The sequence below is a fragment of the Cheilinus undulatus genome, linkage group 8 (assembly GCF_018320785.1).
Source record: "Cheilinus undulatus linkage group 8, ASM1832078v1, whole genome shotgun sequence".
Lineage (NCBI taxonomy): Eukaryota > Metazoa > Chordata > Actinopteri > Labriformes > Labridae > Cheilinus > Cheilinus undulatus.
In genome coordinates, this window is record NC_054872.1 from 3,856,309 (window position 1) to 3,872,632 (window position 16,324).

At 42.4% G+C, this 16,324-nt stretch overlaps 1 protein-coding gene across 1 annotated transcript in view; it reads left to right on the forward strand.

Annotated features, from left to right (window-relative positions):
• LOC121513471 (oxysterol-binding protein-related protein 10-like) overlaps positions 1 to 13,011 on the forward strand; it is a 61,450-nt gene extending 48,439 nt beyond the window's left edge. The window contains exons 8-12 of the mRNA XM_041793242.1: positions 874 to 1,378; positions 3,659 to 3,845; positions 6,176 to 6,358; positions 10,109 to 10,262; positions 11,854 to 13,011. Coding sequence (XP_041649176.1) covers positions 874 to 1,378; positions 3,659 to 3,845; positions 6,176 to 6,358; positions 10,109 to 10,262; positions 11,854 to 11,898 — 1,074 coding nt within the window. The 3' untranslated portion in view covers positions 11,899 to 13,011. The remainder of the gene's footprint in view (positions 1 to 873; positions 1,379 to 3,658; positions 3,846 to 6,175; positions 6,359 to 10,108; positions 10,263 to 11,853) is intronic.
• The last annotated feature ends 3,313 nt before the right edge of the window (positions 13,012 to 16,324 follow it).

Genomic DNA, 16,324 nt, shown 5'->3' on the forward strand with positions numbered 1-16,324 from the left:
GGGGACCAATCATACAGTTGCAAGAAAAAGTATGTGAACCCTTTGGGATTTCTTGGATTTCTGCATAAATTGGTCATAGCATGGCATGACCTCAAGAGAGCGATTCACACCAGACATCCCAAGAATATTGCTGAACTGAAACAGTTTTGTAAAGAGGAATGGTCCAAAATTCCTCCTGACCGTTGTTGCACTACGACTTTTGGCTGGGGGAAGATACGTTTCATCCCTGCCTCTGCTGCTCTGTCTATAACTCTGTTATAGTAAAGTTCTAATGTTGGCATTCACTGTACGACTTAATATTTACGACACAAAAGCAAAACTTGAGATTTATGTGCTCATACTACGAGCAAAATCAAGACGGACCAGGCGCTGATCCAGGATTCCAACTTTTTCAGCACCTACTAATAACAAAAGCCCATGACAGAGTCAGTCTTTGGTTTATGAACTTGTGCTAGTAAAGCATGTCATTCTCACTGCCCAATCAAGGAATATGATTGGTTCATTTTCTGCTATCTAAGGACCCATAAATCAATAATCAGAAGACTGTTGTTTACCTTATTGTGCAGGAAAATTCTCTCTTTTTGATGATAAGAGTGAATTATTGTTTATTTATCGCAGAAAGAAAGAGAGAGAATGTGACTGAGACTGAATGTGTCAGTCTTCAATTATCCTTTATCTCCTCCAGTGCTCTCCCCCCTCCAGGTGGTGCTCCCCACCTTCAATCATCCTTTATTTCCTCCAGTGCTCTCCCCCCTCCAGGTGGTGCTCCCCACCTTCATTCATCCTTTAACTCCTCCGGTGCTCTCCCCCCTCCAGGTGGTGCTCCCCACCTTCATTCATCCTTTAATTCCTCCTGTGCTCTCCCCCCTCCAGGTGGTGCTCCCCACCTTCATCCTGGAGAAGCGCTCCCTGCTGGAGATGTACGCTAACTTCATGGCCCACCCTGACATGTTCCTGTCCATCACGTCGGGCTGTACGGCCGAGGAGCGAATCATCCGCTTCGTAGAGTACTACCTGACTGCCTTCCACGAGGGCAGGAAGGGCGCCGTGGCCAAGAAGCCCTACAACCCCATCCTGGGGGAGAACTTCCACTGCTCCTGGTACGTCCCCCGGGGCCGGATCAGACCCCTCAGAACCACCAACTGTCCCGATCCAAACTCCGTCCCCAGGTCTCCCCAGAGGGGTGGAGGGGGCGGAGCCAGCAGGAGAAGCTCAGACTGTTACCGTGTCCGGTTTGTGGCAGAGCAGGTGTCCCACCACCCACCTGTGTCCGGATTCTACTGTGAGTGTAAGGAGAGGAGGATGTGTGTCAATGCTCACGTCTGGACCAAGAGCAAGTTCATGGGTGTGTCTGTGGGCGTGTCCATGGTCGGCGAAGGTAAGACTAACAGAAATCTCCAGAAAGTGAATTTGCTACGAGGGTCTATCAGAGATGTAGAGAGTGTGGTTGTGGTTGTGTCAGTGTCTCAGGGGAACAGATGTGGTTGTGAACAGGACAGCTGTCTCTTACATAATCAGCAGGCAGTGAGAGAGAGAGAAAGCAGGACGGCAGCTGAGGAGGGACAAAAGCAAACCAAAGCATTATCTGAGTAGAATGGTACTCCACACTCAGAGATGTATTCTTGTTAGCCTTTTTAAAAAATATTCTGAGTCTTTGCTCACTTTTACATCGAGGATCCATTTTGGTCATTCAGATACAGATGAGGTCACTTTAGTTCATGCGTTCATGCTCTAGCAGAACAACCTGACACTCCTCTTATTCCAACAACAGCCCAGCAGTCATTTCTGAGGCTCTGTGGTGAATTTCATCCGATTCATCCATGAATTTTGTCCCTCAGTCAGTCCAGTCCAGATGGAGACATCCTAGACCAGCTCTGGATCAGTCTCAGTATCTGAATGATGGAAAGTGGATCTGAATCGAGGTCAATGAAAAACAAAGAGACACTGAAAGAAATATTTACAGGATGGGGGCCAGAAGACAAAAATCTATTTCTGTTGTGGAGACAAAAGTCAAGAAATGAAAATTAAAAAAAAAAACACAGCAGTAGCTAACAGAGGCTCTATTACAGGGGTGTCAATATAATTTTGGGTCAGGGTGGCAGGATTTGCTCCAGTATGATGTCCAGCAGGCTTAGTGACATCAATACAACCAAAGACTGCTATATTGGCTAGTAGAATATTCATAAAAAATAAATTTTACAATATTAGATGCATGAACAATTTGACAAATGCTGCAGGTTTACACACAAAGAAGTTAATGAGCTACTTTAGACAGAGGATTTACCTGCATGAAACCTGAACAAGACAGACAAAACATCAAATCAGAAATCATACTGTCCTTGTATCATATTACAATATTTTAATTCAGATTTGAACATTTTCAGTATCCACTGATGATGAATTTTCAAGACTGGAATATTCAATAAAAGTATACATTTAGTTTGACTGTTACTGCTGTAAAACAGCAACCTGATGTCCACAATACTTGATCTGATCCCGGGATTTTTTCACTTATGTTAACATGGAACTTGGCCTGTTAAGATGTTTTTGATTGAACCAATGCTCACAAGCAGAAATGGTTGCAGTGGGCCCAGAAATACATGAAGACTCATTTTCACACAGTCTTGTCAACTGATGAGTGCCGTGCAACCCTGAATGGTCCTGATGGAGGAGTAGTGGATGGTCACCATGTCCCAACAAGGCTGTGACATCAGCAAGGAGGGGGCGGAGTCATGTTCTGGGCTGGAATCATGGGGAAAGAGCTGGAAGGCCCCTTTAGGGTCCCTGAAGGTGTGAAAATGACCTCGGCAAAGTATATATAGAGTTTCTGACTGACCACTTTCTTCCATGGTACAAAAAGAAGAACTGTGCCTTCCGTAGCAAAATGATCTTCATTCATGACAATGCACCATCTCATGCTGCAAAGAATCCCTCTGTGTCATTGGCTGTTATGGCCATCAAAGGAGAGAAACTCATGGTGTGGCCCCCATCCTCCCCTGACCTCAACCCTGTTGAGAACCTTTGGAGCATCCTCAAGCTAAAGATCTATGAGGGTGGGAGGCAGTTCACATCAAAACAGCAGCTCTGGGAGGATATTCTGACATCCTGCAAAGAAATTCAAGCAGAAACTCTCCAAAAACTCACAAGTTCAATGGATGCAAGAATAGTGAAGGTGATATCAGAGAAGGGCTCCTATGTTAACATGGAACTTGGCCTGTTAAGATGATTTTGATTGAAATAGTCTATATTCAGTAAATATGACCTTCTAATGCTGCAAATTCAACAAATGACCATTTTCAGTTCTTTACAACCTATAAAATGTTTGAAACTCTGCTGTGCATGATAATGTGGAACAGTGCAGTTTGAGGGTTTTTTTTTTTTCTGTATTACGTGTGATTATGATTATGTGAATTTAAATGCTCGGAAACCGTTGAGTGGAATCTAAAACTTTTTTATAACTGTATCGGTAATTATTGAGCGAATGGAGCACAATTATTCCATGGAAATCAAACCAGACTTAAAGATACTCTTCATACCTGCCACACCTGTCTACCTGACTACATTAAAGGAGTATGCCACTGTAAATCCACAGCTGGTGTCTTTGTTTTCGTCTGTCTGACTGGTCCTGTACTGATCTTTATCTATGACCTCCCTACAGGTGTGTTGTACCTGTTGGAGCACGATGAGGAGTACGTGTTCACGCTGCCTTGTGCCTACGCCCGCTCCATCCTCACCGTGCCGTGGGTGGAGCTTGGAGGTAAAGTCTCCATCAACTGTGCCAAGAGTGGGTACTCCGCCACCGTCACCTTCCACACCAAACCTTTCTACGGAGGGAAAGTTCACAGGTAGGAGCACACCTGACTCTGGTAGTGATGTTCTTCTTCAGAAAGATTAATTTTTCATGCTTTACCTTCAGGATGAAAAACCCGTGATCTCTGTTTTAATGCCAGCGGCCTGAACAGTAAGCCTTTTCACCGAAGAGGTCTACGGTAGATCCTGGCAAAGTCCTCAGCAAACTCTATCATGAATTCAGTAGAACGTTGCTTGAAGCCTGTGTAGACTCCCAGAAGTCCAGATCAGTGATCTGGACTTTGCTGATGATACTGTGATCTGTGTGAAGGCTGTAGATCACTTCAAGATCTCAATGAGTGAGGAGGCTGGAACATTGAGAATGCTCCTCTCCTGGACCAGCCCTAAGATCCAGGTATTTGGAGTATCTTAGATGCTGCCATCAGATCTGTGTCTGTGAATGGTGAGGGTGGGGGGTTGTAGATCAGTTCACCTACCTTGGCAGTGTAATCCAATCCACTGACTGCGAGGCTGAGATCAACTGCAGACTTAGACTCATGTATGGGAGATGGGTTCCCTGGTCAGGGCTCCTGTGGCGTTCTGGGTATCTGATCACTGATGTCAGGGGCTTCAGGTCCTTGGTCCTCCTGGTCTTGCTATACTCTTGTAAGGCCTGGATGCCTTCTCTTGACACACTTTTGGGTATCATGTGTCTAAAGCTGATGTCCTCTGAAGCAGGGTTTCTCAACGTTGGGTTGGGACCACATTGGGGGTCGCGAGACACTGAGAGGGGGTCTCCAGATGCCTTAAGAAAACTAAGAATATTTTTCTAAATGATACTGTTGCCATTTTACATAAATTTTGCCAAAATCTAAACCATCTCATCACTTTATTCTACCAATTTTGCAGATTTTAACATTTTTGCCACTCAAAACCCATTTTTTGTCCATTTTAATCTCTTTCCATCACTTTTTTCTGCCTGTTTTTGACACTTCTAAACCAAAGCTTGCCACACTTTTGTAGGCTTGGTTGACCCATTATTGCCCTTCTTTACCAATTTTAACACCCCATTTCACAATTTAATTCGCCCATTTCTGCCAGTTTAACCAATTTCTGCGTATTTCTGCCTCATCTAACCCTTTTTTTGCCAATGTATATCAATTTCTCACCCCATTTCGTATATTTTCACCTATTTTTTACCACTTTAATGCCATTTCAGTCACTTTTTAATCTCCTTTCAACACCTAATATGCCCTTTTTTGCCACTTTAACCCATCTTTGCAAGTTTTTTGGGGGGGTTATCTTTTGCAACTTTTATCTAATTTTTTGCATTTCTAACTTATTTCTGCTACTTTTAAAATCCAATTTCACCACCTTTCCTACCATTTTTTGCCATTATTAAACCATTTTACCTATTTTTAATGTATTTCAATTCTGTTTTTAACAAAAGGATTTAAATTTTTAAGAGGGCTACTTACTACACAAATGAATTAAAACGCTATGTGTTTCTTTGATAAGAGTGATTATTATTCAGGTTAAATCTAAAATACCACAGCTTAACTTTACAATGGACCATGATCTTGCTGGCCCCCAGTTTGGCTGTGCCCCAGAAACCTCTCCCATTTTTCCCTGAATGGGGACGGCCTTGTCTGCACATGACTATTCTAGGATGTTCATTTCTGTGTTCAACCACCTTCAGGTACAGCAGGGGTCCTCGATCTCTGGCCCCTTTATTTTGGGAGTCACAGACTGAAAAGGCTAAGAAACACTGCTCTGGAGAGCCTGGATGGGAGGGGTCAGCTGATGGATTTAGGAGTGGCATTTGCACACCTTTCATGCTTTCCCTGGCCTGATCCAGCTCACAGCATACTGGGTGCCCAGGACCCAGTGGGTTGGACCAGAAGGGGGCAGCTCAGAAGTTTGCTGGTGAGATGGGGCATGGACCTGGAGCAGGCCTGGATGATGGCCGTCAGGAGGCCAGAGGCCCGCTCTTGTAGAAACCTTTAAACAACACTGAAGAAACCAAATGAAGGCCAACATTTTATCGCCACACTCTGAGAAGACTAGGACTGGATTAAAGCTTGTCCAAACAAAAGTAGCCTAGTAATGAGGGGGCTCTCTGATTGGTGAGTCAGTGGACCAGTCAGAGCTGTCAACAGGTCAGTTGAAATGTATTGTGACTAGATTGGCTGACAAGTTTCCATGAAATCAAACCAACAAAATAGAAATCATGATGCTGGTTTCAGTGCAAAACAGCAGAGGTACTTGGGTACGGTGGTTGGATGATACAAAACAGCACTGAAGAATCAAAAACACACAAACCCAGCTCATGCTGTTGTTTCTAGATCTCCCTGGGGTCTAAAGAGTCCTGTTTTTCCTCCCACAGAGTAACGGCGGAGGTCAAACAGAACCAAACAGGAAACGTGGTGTGTAAGGCGCAGGGCGAGTGGAACGGCGTGCTGGAGTTCACTTACAGCAGCGGAGAAAACAAAGTGATCGACACGTCCAAACTGCCAATCATTAAGAAGAAGATGAGACCGCTAGAGAGGCAAGGCCAGTACGAGTCACGGTGAGTGTGTTTATGAAAACCTCAGACGTTTGGAAGAGACCATAAATAAGCGAGAACAGACTGTGATGTCACAAAATCCTTTATTCCTATTGGTCGTTTGAAGTCACATGATAACATGCAGAGTCAGATGGAGAACAGTGGTTCTGGATCAATACTAATCTAGAAAAGTTAGTCTGTTAAAGCTGCAGGTGGCGCTGCACACCACAGTTATCATCAGAACTTTTCTACATTCATCGGCTATGATGACTTTACAACAAAGTGATTTTTACCACAGGTGAACCGGCTTACCTGGAGAAGAGGTGATCCAGATCACTAATGACTTAGTCCTGCAGACCTTGTACTCCAGGTTTAGACAGACAAAGGGAGACCAGAGTGTACAGGAGTCCTTAGTTATAATTTAATAATAAAATACATGAAATAAATAAACCATGGCTGTAATGGTCTAAGGGAAACAAAAAAAGCACAAAAATGAGTGCTAAGCTTAAAGACAGGGCATAATATCTCCTTAAAGGTCACATATTTTACTCCTTTAAGACAAGCTTATATCGGCCCCAGAGGTCCCCAAAACACGCCTGTGAAGTTTGTTTCTGATAAAACACTCCAGTATTGGATTTTTGCATGTTAAAAACTCCTCGGTTTCAGCCCTGCTCAGAACGAACTGTTTCTGTGTCTGTGGCTTTAGCTGTCTGACTCTGCCCCTGACTCCGCCCCTCTCAGGAAATGGATGTGGCTATATGCTATTGGCTCCCCTGATCAGCTGAGCAGAGGATCAGGAGAGGAGGGCGGAACTTTCTTCCAAGCAGGGAGAGCCAGTCAAAATAGGGGGCGGTGCTAACTCCCCACATGACATCATGAAGGGAAAATATGAGAATGGCTTGTTTCAGCAGAAATTTTCTGAAAGGTGGGGATTGTGGACAGGCCAGAGGCACAGATTTTTGCAAGAGAAGCCTGAAAATTGTATTTTGTATAATACATGACTTTTAATGTATAATGAGGGATTTTTTGCAATGATGCCCTCCTGAGCAGCCTTTAGAGGTCAGAGGTCACTGAGGACACTCTTAACCGTGCTTACGTCAGCATGTACTTATGCTAGATTTAGTATGACATATTTTGGAATAATCTGAAGACAAACACGTATGAAAAGACAGCGTATTCATGACCTGGTCCCTCTGAGGACGATTGTTCCTCTCCTGGAGTCAGAGGAAAACTCTGACTTCCATCACAGCCTGAGAGCGAGCCTGTCTGACCTTTAGCAGCAGGTTGGGTTAGCACTCTGCGTTTGATTGACACTTTCACTGACAAATCAGGAGTGAGCTTTGATGTGTTGGTTGGATAGCAGCTGTCTGGACATACAAGTGTATACAGACAGAGTGTTGCAGGGATGGTGCATTGTTTCGGTGTAGGAGGTCATTCAAAAATGGAGCATATTTGAGTTTTATAGATTTGTGGGGACACAGAGCCTGAAAACAGGACAGTCCCTGTTAGATCAGGTCATGTGGTCACCTTAATACACAGGTGTCAAACTCAAGGCCAGGGGCCAAATCCGGCCCATGGAACGATTATATCCGGCCCATGAGATCACATCATATTTGTATTATAACTGGCCCACCAGTATGAGGTCTGCAGGTTTTTAGTTATGAAGTTATGATTTTGACATTTCATTTTATGCTTTTACCTTTCAACTCATAATTTGGACTTTATGTGTCACATTTTTATCTTTTAGAGCCCCAATTTTAAATTTTAAGTCATATTTTGACCTTTTCAACTCCTTACTTTGGCTTTTTAGTCACATATTTGGACTTTAAAACTCATGATTTTATTTTTTCTCATGTATTGAAATTTTTAATTCATAATTTTTACTTTTTATATCATATTTTGACCTCTTACACTCCAAATTATGAATTTGAATCATATCTTTAACTTTTTATGTCATCATTTTGAATTCTAGCTCATATTATAACATTTTCAACTCCTAATTTTGGCTTTTTAATCCAATAGTGGGACCAATCAGACTAACAATTTAAAATTTAAGACGTAATTGACTTTTAAACTCATGATTTCAAATTTGATCTCGAATTTTGACCTTTCAAACTTATGATTTCAACTTTCTCCTCGTATATTTGCTCTTTAAAAACATTATTTTTCTATTTTCAATATCGTGCTCTGATCTTTTGAACGAATAAATTGGAATTTTTATCTCAGATTTGAGCCTTTAAACTTATCATTTTGACTTTTTCGAATTTCCAAATGATTCATCATCAGTGCTGTTTTTATTGTATTTCATGACTTGTGAAACTGAGGTTGACAGTTTATGGTTAAATGTTGACCCCGTTAGGCCCTCAGGTTAGACCTCAATCCAGAATCCGGCCACTGCTGCCTTAATATAAGGGGTGTCCAAGACTGATTCTAGAAATCTTCCTGTTTTGTTGGTGAATCTAGAAATTTAAAAAAAGGAAAGCAGCCGTACACAGGCTGGAGAGAGAAACAGTTTAACAGGATTCAGGTTCAGTTCTTCTTCTACTCTAGCCCCATCTCTGTGTGTCTCAGTGCCTGTAAAGACGAGTTTGTTCTTAATTCTTCAGACAGAATGAGACCAGGAGAACATGAAGGAGCAGATCGATGCTGTGAGAACGTCTACTTCCTGTGTATCAAAGAAAACGTCACTATTTAAACCCTCTGTCTCTATGATTGAATTAAAGCTTTGTCGTTCTGATGGAGACAGTAAATCTACTTTATCTCACTTTTTTAAATTGAACTTCAATTGGAGGAAATGGTTTTACTGTGTGTAGTGTTTAAATGTTTATGAGGCACTGACCAGTCACAAGAGCCCTTAATTCACTCTGACCAATCAGCATGCTGCCTGAGTTAACATGTTTTACTTGGATGGTTTTTAACTTTAACCAACACTGGTTCTATAAAAATGCTGACATCGTTGTTGGGATGAGATAAGATGTACTTCTCCTCTTAGGTTTCCTCATATCACACAGCTGGAGTATTTTAAAACAAACAGGAAATCACATTTCTAATGATTACACCGCATTCCAAATTACTTTGCAAATTGGATTTTAGTGTCACAAACATTCAGTTTTTTGTTTTTCAGTCAAACTCAGGGATGTTTTGTGTCTCCGGGCTCTTTGGATCACTGAAATCAACCTCAGGCACCTGTGATCATTAGTTTGCCAGGTGAGCCCAATTAAAGGAAAACTACTTATAAAGGAAGTTCCTCATTATTAAGCAGGCCACAGGTTTCAAGTAATAAACCTACTATTCAGCCCCCCCCAACCAATGCTCACAAGCAGAAACGGTTGCAGTGGGCCCAGAAATACATGAAGACTCATTTTCAAACAGTGTTGTTTACTGATGAGTGCCGTGCAACCCTGGATGGTCCAGATGGAGGAGTAGTGGATGGTTGGTGGATGGCCACCATGTACCAACAAGGCTGTGACATCAGCAAGGAGGGGGCGGAGTCATGTTTGGGCCAGAATCATGAGGAGAGAGCTGGAAGGCCCCTTTAGGGTCCCTGAAGGTGTGAAAATGACCTCGGCAAAGTATATAGAGTTTCTGACTGACCACTTTCTTCCATGGTACAAAAAGAAGAACCGTGCGTTCCGTAGCAAAATGATCTTCATGCATGAGAATGCTCCAGCTCATGCTGCAAAGAATCCCTCTGTATCTGTAATCCCTCAGCATTCATAGTATAGGAGGTATAAAACATTGTAACCATGATTGTTGTTTACTTCCTGTTCTCAGGCGCCTGTGGCAGCACGTGACGGGGTCCTTGAAGGCAGGAAACATGGATGCAGCCACAGAACACAAACACTTCCTGGAGGAGAGACAGCGCAGTGAGAGCAAACAGAGGACCGCCAACAAGACGCCATGGACGCCAAAATACTTTGTTAAAGAGGTAAAGATGAGATGTGCCATTTTTATCATTTCAGCCAATGATCTTATGTTATAGTCTGTTTAAGCATTTATTATGTAAGGGTTAATGCCTGACGAGGTGTCCAGTTATCAGGGATTAATGGAAAACGTGGAGGCCTGAGTCGCTGCGTGTAGGACGGTTGCTTCCGCAAAGTTATACCATGGTCACCTGCCAACGAAAATAATAAATAAAACTACTAATTCATAGTTTCATACTTTTTGTGATAAAAATAGAAAGTTTTACTAAAACAACAGTTTCTTTCCCCTAGCAACGCCTGAGGGCTTGACTAATAACTGGAATAGCCATTCCAATCCCATAACGTTCTTAGGGAATGTAAACGTTATTCACTACTCCAGTACATAGGACGGGCCATAGATACGAAGTCACAATGGAACAAAATAACTAATCTGCTCAGCACACTTTCTGAACGGATTTATCAATGAAAAGACATGAAGACAAGTGAGACTGAGAGTCATGTGATCAGACTATAAACCTGTAAGTTAACATGAACAGTCATCTATAGAAAGCTTAGCTTTAGCAGACCAGCTGTTTGAATACACAGAGTAATCCCTCCTTCTGCACTGCGAGGTCACAGACGTGAAACAGAGCTGTCCACGCCCTGCAGGTGCTGACTCTCCATCAGACACGTCAGTATTTATCAAATATTATCATGCCGGTCAGAAGCGTTTCCTTTGGCTCTACAAAGAAATAATGGCTTCTTTTCTTTTGTTTATGTTATTTGAATCCTCTGACAATAGTTTATAGCAGTTAGAACAGGAGGGAAGTGAGTTTTTTTGCGACACTCACCTCTCAGAGTAAGGTGAGCCTGGAAACAGGACGTAGCGCTGTACTCCCTGCTCAGAAAATATAAATGTCTCAGGTTGCTATAGTTACAGCTAACGGCTAACAGCTGCTGCGCATTAATTTGGAACAGTGTAATGATTTTGTTTGACCGGAACTACATGTGAAGCTTGAACAGTGTCCATATATCAGAAGTTAATGGACACCAATGGAATTTCCAGAGCCAATCAGAATCAAGTATTCACCAAGACCATGGTACAGGGCAACGTAACATGTCTGGCGTCAGGTTCCGACTCCTCAGATTTCTACATACAGAATTTGAGAAGTGATAAGATAACAGCTTCAGTCAGAGCCAACAGGTGGATGCTGGGGTGGAGGAGGGTTGAAAGCGAGAGCCTAGCTGATCCAGGGCAGAGCAGAGGAAGAGACAGGAAATATTGCAGCTTAAATAGACCACTGAATTAAGAGGATGCAAGTCATGTGATTTGATTAAGATACATGTCAAGTGTGAATCATTGCGCTCTAGATTATCGCCTGAACTAACTCGTGATCTTCGTTACATTTTTATATCACTGAGGCGGGAAAAAAAAGCTGAGAGTAAACCAGCACTGAGCATCTCTCCTAACCCAGGCTTGCTCTGCAGGACAGTTCTCCTCCTCATCTGTTTAGACAGCGGTGAAAATGCTCCATAACTTCATAGCCTTGAACATAGCCTTAAACATTTGTTCCTCTGCAGTTTTACATCTGCTCTCTGATTGGTTGTGTGTTTCAGGGTGAAGGCTGGGTGTACCACAACCCTCTGTGGAAAGCTCACTGACAGCAGAGGAGACACACCCGGAAAGCAAGTGAGGAGAAGGCGGCGTGACGAGGAAACAGACATTAAAGGAGAGAGAGCGGGGACTGAAGGAGACGTGCCAAAGCCGAGCAGAAGACAGACTCTGTCCAATCAGAGACCTGTTTGTTCAGCAGGGAGGATGAGACTGGTCGATTGGCTCCTGCTGACTCGTCACTTCTCTGCACAAAGAACTGAACTAGAGCAATGGTCACAACTATTTTGCACAATTCACTGTACAATATTTACAGCACTGCGTACGTGTGAGCAATGTCGGTGTGTTTCAGGGTGGGGAGAGATATTTTAGACCAATTTTACCAACATTTAGTTTAATCTGAGAAAAGCTGAATCAGCTGTTCTGTTCCTGCAGTTACTCCTCATGAGCAGTTTCCATGTGGGCCGACTGTGCAGCGGTCTTTGCACTTCAGCTAAAGAACACCTTTGTGGTCAACTAGCATGCACCATGATCCATGTGTGCAAGAAGCACCACTCTGTTGTGTTCAGCTCCAGATGCATACTGGTGTTTCAGCGGTGCCTGAATCCAAACAGGAAGGAAGACAAAGGAACGATCAGGACCCATTACTTCACCAACGTCCTATCAAAACAGGAAGCAAATAAGTAGCAAATCTTCCCAGAGCAGGCAAAGTGACACGCCATTTCTATGTTACTGAACTAGTGAACTAGTGAATCTGCTAATCTGGGCCGCTCTCTGCTCAAGTCCACCCCAGAAACCAGCCTAAGGAGCAAGCTTGTGCACCATCAGTCGCAGCAAAACCACACGATCCATGTGCACCATTCTCAATCTGTACCTGCAGCTCATAGTGTAGAACAGAGTGGTGTTTCTGGCATGTGTGGATCGTGGTGCCCCCTGTGGAAACACAAGCATTTAAAGGCATGAAAAGCTCCAGAGTGCTGCACAGACATCTCAGTGGAAAGAGCAGGGTAAATCTGTGAGACAGAAGCTGAAACATGCACAGCTAATGTTGTCTTACTTTTATTTAAATAGCGTACTCTTGCTGCCCTCCAGCGGTTTCTCTCCATGCAGATTCTGTTTTTCAGACGTGCCTCTAAAACTCTTCATTCATCAAAAACACGAGAGGGGGAATGATTTAGTTTGAGCTGCTTACAGCAATAAAATATGTCTAATAAATTCATTTAAACATTCTAACATCAGTCTCTTGGCTTTTTTCAGAGCTAAACTAGACCTTCCTCCTGGAGGTTCTGCTCCACCACCAGGTACATGAATCATAACGTCAGTTTCAGACTGGATGTGTGGCCGCCACAGCTGTGTGAGAGCCTGATTTTCATTTATGTTAACAAGACAGGGCTCTCAGACTGCCTGTGTGAGGGTTACGTCTCATGTACCGAGAATCTTAAGAATAGAAAGCTTGCCTTTACTGAGAGTTGAATACACTTATGGTTGAATAAAAGGAGAACAGAGAGCCATATTTACCTCTTTTTATCAGATAGATATGTCCACAGTGGTAGAATAAGTGAAAATAAACACTTATAGGATATAATACAATAAAATACCATGATACGTAACAGTACAGTATAATGTATTATTGTTTGATTCTATATGATAAGATGTGCTGAGTTTGGTTACTGTCTGTTATGATACAATACAAAACAATCTGATAAAATGCATTACAATGAGGAAAAACAATAGGATGTATGTTACTTTGCTTATGGTCGTTAAGTGGCATTGTGTTAGGCTACATTACAGTGTATTACGTCATGTCGTGTCATGTAAAATATTATGTAACAACGCATACAGTCATGGCAGAAGTATTGGCACCCCTGGAATTTTTCCAGAAAAATTTCTCCCAGAAATTGTTGCAATTACAAATGTCTTTGGTGTACACTTTTATATTTCCTTTATGTACACTGGAAAAACAAAACAAAACAAAACAAACAAACAAACAAAAAAAAAAACAGAAGAAGAAAGAGAAAATTGACATAATTTTACACAAAACTCAAAAAATAGGCCAGACAAAATGATTGTCACCCTTTTAAAACTGTGGGTAAATCATTTTATTTCAAGCGTGTGATGCTCATTTAAACTCACCTGTGGCAGTAACAGGTGCTGGCTATCTAGAAATCACACCTGAAGCCAGTTAGAAAGTCTAAAAGTTGACTCAACCTTTGTGTTGTGTGCCTGTGTGTGTCACACCAAGTATGGAGAAGAGAAAGAGGAGCCCAGAACTGTCTGAGGACTTAAGAAGCAAAATTGTGGAAAAATATGAACAAACTCAAGGTTACAAGACCATCTCCAGAGATCTGGAAATTCCTTTGTCCACTGTGTGTAATATAATCAAGAAGTTTATAACCCATGAAACTGTAGCTAATCTCCCTGGACGTGGACGGAGAGAAAAATTGACAAAAGAATGCAACGCAGGATAGTTGGAATGGTGGATAAACATCCTCAGTCAACTTCCACACACATTCAGGCTGTCCTGCAGACTCAGGGTGCAAAAGTGTCAGCTGGGACCATACGTAGTCATCTGAATGAGATGAAGCACTATGGCAGGAGACTGAGGACAACCCCACTGCTGACAAAGAGACATAAAAAAGCCAGACTGGAGTTTGCAAAAATGTACCTGAGTAAGCCTCAATCCTTCTAGGAGAACATTTTGTGAACAGATGAGACTAAGGTAGAGCTTTTTGGAAAAGAACATCATTCTACTGTTTACAGAAAACAGAATGAGGCCTACAAAGAAAAGAACACAGTACCTACAGTCAAACATGGTGGAGGTTCAAGGATGTTTGGGGTTGTTTTGCTGCCTCTGGCACTGGGTGCCTTGACTGTGTGCAAGGAATCATGAAATCTGAGACTATCAAAAAATTTTGGGCCTCAATGTAGGGCCTAGTGTGAGAAAGCTGGGTCTGTGTCAGAGGTCATGGGTGTTCCAGCAGGACAATGACCCCAAACATACCTCAAAAAGCACCAAGAAATGGCTGGAAACAAAGCGCTGGAGAGTTTTATATATATATATATATATATATATATATGTATATATATATATATATATATATGTATATACATATACATATATATATATATATGTATATACCTAACACGACTACCGTTTCTTCTGCGTGTGGATGCCTATCCGCATCTTTCTTGAAATGATTACGTCACACAGAGTGTAGCTCCCTGGAGGCGCTGGCGTGGGTCCGACCAAAACAATAATGGCTGACTACAGGGTTGTGTTCTTGCTGCAGAAGCTACTGAGCTTGTTATGGCTTTTACAGCAAAATCTGATGCTCCTGGGGCACAGGTGGCAGAATGATAAGGCGCGTGCCCCATGTACCAAGTTCGAATCTGGCCTGAGGCCCTTTACCGCTTGTCTCTCCCCGCTCTCTTCCCTGTTTCTGACTCTATCCACTGTCCTCTCCTCTATCAAATAAAGGCACAAGATGCCCAAAAATAAACCTTTAAAAAAAATCTGATGCTCCTTTACCACCACCGCGAAACGCACACACCACATGTTCTTAAATCCAATGCGGAGAACAACCAGAAGGGCAACTAGAAGAAAGTTTGTGTTAGTTTTCTGTGATATTCTTCTTCTACTTTGGTGCATTTCCGTGGCAGCGTTACAGCCCCACTTACAGGATTGGCATATGTACTACAGCGTTTTCAGTCATTTCAGTGGTTCCTGAAAAGACGGAGTCTTTGCAGAAAACTTTTCCACAACGAAACAGCAATATATCATTTTCGTCTCTGCGTGGATAAGGCCTGAGGGATGATCTATCTGTCTTTGAGTGAAAAAACTACATCCTGTCACACAGCACATCAGCTCTTATTGCTCAGTGTTTTTATCAGATTGATTTTGAGGTTTGGAAAATGTGACACAGCCGTGAAGCTGTGGGGGAGCTCACTTAGAAATGTTTGATAAGAAGTAGCACTCAGATGGTTTGGCTGATTTTTTCCTCATACCAAAAATCGAGTGACAGGATGATGATTTGATAACATATAGAAAAAAATAACGAATATATCTACTACTTATATAACTAAATATTTTCTCTGTACCTGATGAAACACAGTTGACCAACTAAAATAAGAATTAAAATTCCCCAGTCTTTAGCTGGTAAAGCAGAGAGTTTAGTTCCTTCTCCCATCTGCAGTAGCCTAGGCAGTCTGAGTTTGAGCTTTGGCCCACACTAAGCCCTTACGTGTTAGCTATTTTGAATTCATCTCTGTCCCCTGGAGCTGGCTTTAAAACTGATATTGTTAAACCATTGTTAAAGAAACCTGGATGCTGATCCTGCAATTATGGTGTGGATGCAGCAAGCGCCAGTTTTATCAGAACTTGACAACTTTTCTTCATTAAAAGAAGAACAAAGAACAGCAGTGAGATGTTTTCTTTTCAAAAACGACAAAAGTCGTCATGGTTCACGTTATGCTCTT